We start from the raw sequence: 6,219 nt of genomic DNA on the forward strand, positions 1-6,219 counted from the left end.
TGACCTGTGACATCTCTGCTTAACCTGCAATCTGTGACTTATTCACCGAGGAAGTCCCTGTGTCTGCTATTAGTGGAATGCAATGTCGTTTACGGCTCTCGGGCTTCTCATGAACAGATCACACCGTGAACTACTGTCCCGTGCGACGGTGCTAAGTTGTCGCGCTCTCTCCTCTCTGTCCCGCCCTGTAGCCGGGACCGTGCGGCGGCGGCAGCGGGTGCAGCTGCCGGCGGTCCCCACCGCGAGGCCTGGTCCACCAAGGGCTCGTCCTACGCCGACCTGTACACCCAGAATGTGGAGATCAGCATGGGGGAGCAGGAGGAGCAGCAGCAGCGCCGGCAAGCCAGCGAGGGGAAGGCACCCAGGGAGAGACCCGTGTGGCTGACGGAGAGCACTGTGCATGGAGGAACGTACAGCGAGCCAGACCCACTCAAGAACTGTGAGTTACCGAGTGCTGCTGTGGCGCAAGTACAGACTCTGCTGCTTCTCTCTCTCTCCCTCTGTCTTGTCTGTTTGTGTCTCTCTCTCTTTGTCTGTCTAGGCTTTGCTCTGTGTCTCTCTCTCTTTGTCTGTCTAGGCTTTCCTCTGTGTCTCTCTCTCTTTGTCTGTCTAGGCTTTCCTCTGTGTACTTGTTCTCCAAATCGTTTATTGAAGCGACTTCAGTGCCAACAGTGTTTTCATTTGTATTAGGATATTGAATTTAATATTTTTGCATTTGTAATGCATAATTGTGATCATTGAATTCATGAATCAAACTTATTTCATGATTTGAAATTGAATGAATATCACAATGTATTATTCAATATGTATATATTCAGTTTCAATATGGTAGCTATTGCATTCATTGTCTATCAAGTTTAGAAAACCTGCCATTTCAAGTTGATCAATGTTTCGTATTCAACTTCCCCAATGGATTCAGATGTCAGAGACAACATCCTGGTACTTTGCCAGAGAGGAAAGACTGAGGAGAACAGTTTCTGAATCCAATGTGGCATGTTGAATTTATTTTCTTTCCCATGGAATTTGGCTCTAGCATTTGAACCAATTTGGCTACGAGCTCTTATGAATGCTAAGATTCTGACTCTGGAGCGTGGACACGAGCTCTTATGAACGCTAAGACTCTGGAGCGTGGACGTGCCTTCTGTTCCACTTTATGATGATCACAGGCCGCGTTAGAAGGGAGCGTCACTCAAACCGCAAGACTACCCCAAACAGAATATAGCTAAATAGCCATGTCAGAGCCCTTCTAAGGGATAGTCTTTCCACTCCCTGTTTCCTCTTGCTCTTGTGACTGACTGGGTTCGAACCGGGTCTCCTGCATGTCACAATACTGTGTTAGCCCACTTGGAGAAAGCCCACAGGGATGAGTTCAGGAAGCTGACGCAAGTCTCCAGCAAGTTTCATCGAAACCTGCCTCGGTTCACATTTCACACCCCCTTTGACCTCGTACTCCGAGATCACGGCACCAATCTAACTGACTGGGTTCGAAATCAGGCCTTTACCGCTCAACAACAACAACAACAACACTTTCTGTGGCAAACGGAATGCTCTGTGCACCCCATTTAATGAAAGGTGGATTGGTGAGCCATCCATGTGATGAGTCGTCTTGCTATTACCTGACTGATTCCCGCTTGTAGCGAACCCTTCATGTAAGCTCGCGGGGTCAGGACCAGGTGCGAGGAGGCTGATGATGGACAACCTTGGCTGCAGATGTGTTCGTTTAACTGATGGGGCTCTAACCCAGGTCTCTTGTGCACCAGACAATGCCGCTTTTCAGGTCTCAGACAAGTTTCTCTCAAACGAGCCTGGTCACCGAACCACCTGTGTTACACTTCATTCCCCTTTGACCTCCTCCTTAAAGAGACCCGTCCAAGACACGGGACCGATGCCTGGGCTTTAGCTCAACAGGCTAACACAGTCTTAACCCAGTCAGTCACGTTAACCTTATAAAGGCTGCCCTTGCCGGGGACTTGAAAATAAGGTGCAGACTAGGACCGAAAATCGTCCCTGGCATTTCTAACACACCGGCCCCTTCTTTCCCCTGAGGCACCCACAATGGCCCATTCTTTTCCTAGAGGCCCCCATTATTAGCCAGAGAATGATCATTTTGAGCTAGAAAAACCAAAGTTTAAAATGGACGAGCCCATCTGGCATTAGCTCGAAATGCCAGATAACCAGTCCGCCCCTGCTTAAAAAAAATGTCTAAACAGGTCTCAGGCAAGGTTCTCATCACGTAATCATGGATCACCAAACCAGGCGAGTAACTTTGCTGGATCTTCGAAGCCTTGTGTTGTTGCAGCAGATGGGGAAATGTAACACTCACTCACACAGACTGAAGTGTAGCCCCTTGCGCAATTGTAGAAGGCCTCTTTTCTTTTCTAAATAGCACGATGGGTTCGTGTTAAGACCCGTGTTTGAGTCTCTATGAGCTGGATCAGGGGAAGCGTAACTCGCTAAGCAGGCAGCGTGACTTCTTTTAAAGCGGTGCCACTGGACCTACAGTTGCTGTGGATCAACTGCCGGGGTCACTGTGGAGTGATTTTGAAGGGGGGGTGAATGAAGCAGATGAAGCTCTTTTTTTTTTAAAACTCACTCATCAGCGTGAAGCGTTGCTCCTCGCGCAATTTGAGAAAGGCTTTTTTCTCTCAATAGCGGAGTGGGCTGGAATGCTTCAGGTGTCAGCGGTCATGTGTGTTCGCGAGGCAAAGGTTCCGAGTTGGAGTCTCTGGATGAGCTGAATCAGGGGAAAGCGGTACTCGTTAAGCAAGCAGCAGAGTGTCGTCCTTTTACGGGAACTCGCTGCACTTATCCCTGTATTGAAACTGAATATGTACATATTGAACTTGAATATTCAATTAAATCATTGAATACAACTTTGATTTATGAATTCAACGTTACAATTTTCAAATAAAAAAACTAATTCTATATCCTAATACAAATTCAAAATTATGAAATGTGAATACAATTTCGGTTGGCACGGAAGTCGCTCAGTGTCCTCTGTTAAGGCCTTACATTTTTTTACCATCTCCCACTAAAGGCTGATGTCTGAATGGGAGTAATCTGTGTGTGTGTGTGTGTGTGTGTGTGTGTGTGTGTGTGGCTGAGGTTAGACTGCTCATTAAAGGCCGAGTGCAGGATTTTGGCATTGAAGCCCTTTATCTACTTACCCAGAGTCAGATCTCATGGATACCATTTTCATTGGCTCGCGAATCTACCTCGTAACTTCCTCCATACTGGATGCAGAGACATTCAAATGGTATTAATGAGTTCATCGGACTCTGGGGAAGTAGACAGATAAAACCTTGCACTTATCCCTTTAAGAAAAACCTGTCTGATTCATGACCTTTCAGTCCTTTATTGGAGGCATTTGTCTTTGTAATGACCTCCTTGACCATTGGACCGAGTCACTTTAAAAGAAGACATTTAATCTCTGTGATGAATTTGCACATCTAGTCTTTTAGTTTGCTTGTATTTGCATAGCCATATGTACTGTTGTTTTTCTAATGATTTATTATCAGCCGTTTCTGATTGACTTGTGATGTTCTCTCTGCAGCCGGAGACGACGCGGGAGGAGCCCAGGTGGGCGTGGTCGGGCTCGGCGGCGGCCAATCGGATGAGAACGAGGAAGTGATGCGCGCCCTGCTCATCCATGAGAAGAGGAGCGGTGCCGGGCCGGCAGGAGGTGGAGCCGTAGCGGCAGGAGGCGGAGCCATAGCGGCAGCCAGGGGCAGCGACTCGGAGAGTGACACCAGCGAATCAGACGAGGACTCTCCCACGGCTCCGCCGCCTGTGGCAGCGGCCCAGCGGCGGCCGACGGGCATGGAGATGGAGGAGGAGGAGGATGATGACGAGTTTGAGGAGGTGGGGGCCGATGAGTCCATGGTGATGGTGGGGGGGCGGTCGTTCTCCTATCGGGAGGTGAGCCAGAGGCCAGAGCTAGTGGAGAAGATGAGCTCTCAGGAGAAAGAGGCCTACATCGAGATGGGACAGAACATCTTCCAAGAGATGTACTTCTGACTGAAAACACACAGACACTCACGTACACAGCCTCTCTCTGTCTGTCTCTCTCTCTCTCTCTCTCGCTCTCTGTCGTGTGTTCTTCACCCTCTCGTCAAGATGTCACTCTAGTTCCAATTCTGTTCTAGAGACCAGACTGCCTATTGCCATGACAGGTGTATTAGCGGTGTGTTCGTCTGGCAAGTCAGTCAGACTCTGCTCCACCAGTCAGTGTTTTCTCCCAGTATTAGAGAAGCTGAATGTTACAGCACACTCCTCTAGTGTTGCTCTGTAACCACAGCATGATGCCTAGTGAAGACACACACACTGCCTCCCCTCTCATCCTGTCTCTACCTCCTGTACCCATTACTAAACAGGAACAGAGTTGAAGATCTGGGAACCTGTCCAGGAAAACAAGTTACACGCACTCACGCACACACAGTTGCCAACCAGTTCATTAGACCACAGTAGACCACGCCGCACCTTTTCTCTCCCAGTGCTCCTCCAACCTTATGGCTCTCGGTCTCCACACTCTGTGAATTCTTTACTGTTCTCAGGGCGAGCTGTTTATTCTTCATTTCTCTTCTCCTCGCCCCTCTCTCTCGTTTTCAGTCTACCCACACACACACACGCTCCCTCTTTATTTTCATCCGATTGAGATGCTTTTTTTGGGGTGGGGGGCTTCCTCCACAAGGAAAGAGACAACTCTGGAGCGAATAATACTGGCTTTGATGTTACCGCGGTAACCCCCGGGATGGGGTGACCTGCTCAAACGCGGAGGCACCCCCCATAGCGAGGCCTTTAGCGGTGGCGTGGGGATGACATTTGCAGAGCATGTGGCTTTTTCCCTCCAAAATGTGACCGTATATGACAGTGTCTCTGTCGCTGTGTGAGACACAGTACCACTCCAACCTTCAACTCTCTGCTTCTGATGAATTTTTCACTGTTTTTTTTTTTAACAGAGCAGTATTTACCTGTTAGGGAAGAACTACCATATACTGTGTAAAGAGATTGAGAAGAAAACAATGGTAATTCAATGTTTTCTTTTAAAGAGAGGGTATCCTTATTGAATTCTATGCTGGCAAAGGGGCCAAGAGTGTCTAATTTTCATTTTTTTGGCTAAACATGAACATGGACAATGTTAAATTTCTCTTTGCTTTTCTTTACTATGGTTTTGACCTTTGCCCTTTTGAGTTGTACCACCTCCCCACCACTAGGCTCCGCCACATCTTTAGTTGAGCCTGCCAATGAAGAGCCACTTGCCTAACGTTTTAAGTTCATTGATTTGTAAAGGTACAACATTAAAGCAGATGATACTTTTGAGGATTCCAGTGAAGTATTTCTTTGTCATTATTGGTCTATTTGATCTTGCTTGGATACATTCCATTACAGGTTTGGTTGTCTTCTTATTTCTCCTCGTAGAGACATTGCCGCTACCTCATCAACAGAGTAGTTTCTCTTCAGCTTTCAAAAGTGAGCTTGCTTATGGGGCTGTCGAACCTGGCCAAATGGCTTAGGGAGAAGCTGCCAGTTCGCATTAGTTCAAATGTCGACGGTGGAGTTTAGACAAGGTGAAGTGCTATCCCCGAGGACTGGCGAAGAGACGGGCGCGCACGCACGCACGCAAACACACACACACACACACACACACACACACACACACACACACTTCCCTTGCATCTTCAGGCCAATTAAATTAGTAGAAAAACAAGCGGAGCTTCTCAGGGGCTTCCATAGCGTATAGCAGCGTAGCTTTAACCTGTCCTATCAGATCTGTGGTCCTGAAGCAGGCCAGGAGAGGAAGCTATTTAAAAGGGCACATTCTGTTTGTCATGCTGCTAATTGCTCATGCTAACTCCTGAAATGCTTTAGAGAAATATGTTTCATCTAGATCAACTGTATCCAACCTTACCTACAGGAATGTATGTATCCAACCTTCTCGGACCTTCAGAAGAGCAGAGTAAGGATGTACCATACTGTTGACTTTTTACATAAACCTACGGTAGAGAGGCCTCTGGGTAAAGAGGGAGATGAGAGGATGGCCACCCACAGTGCACCGCCTCAAAGGTCAGGATGAAACACGACCCCTAGCTCATTAAACTCACCTGGCCTCCATGCAGCCCTTTGGAAGTCTCAATTAAAACCAACGGCATAGCCACACACAGACCATTGATCTGTCATGGAGGGGGGTGGGTTGGGGAGTGTGGCTGTCGTGGAGAGGGG

The 6,219-nt window shown here is 47.9% G+C and overlaps 1 protein-coding gene across 1 annotated transcript in view; it reads left to right on the forward strand.

The window, feature by feature from the left end:
- Nucleotides 1-5,327, forward strand: part of gtf2e1 (general transcription factor IIE, polypeptide 1, alpha) — a 46,451-nt gene extending 41,124 nt beyond the window's left edge. Inside the window, exons 4-5 of the mRNA XM_029625612.2 lie at nt 192-439; nt 3,554-5,327. Coding sequence (XP_029481472.1) covers nt 192-439; nt 3,554-4,017 — 712 coding nt within the window. The 3' untranslated portion in view covers nt 4,018-5,327. The remainder of the gene's footprint in view (nt 1-191; nt 440-3,553) is intronic.
- Nucleotides 5,328-6,219: the final 892 nt, after the last annotated feature.

The sequence above is a fragment of the Oncorhynchus nerka genome, linkage group LG1, assembly GCF_034236695.1.
Source record: "Oncorhynchus nerka isolate Pitt River linkage group LG1, Oner_Uvic_2.0, whole genome shotgun sequence".
Classification (NCBI taxonomy): Eukaryota; Metazoa; Chordata; class Actinopteri; order Salmoniformes; family Salmonidae; genus Oncorhynchus; species Oncorhynchus nerka.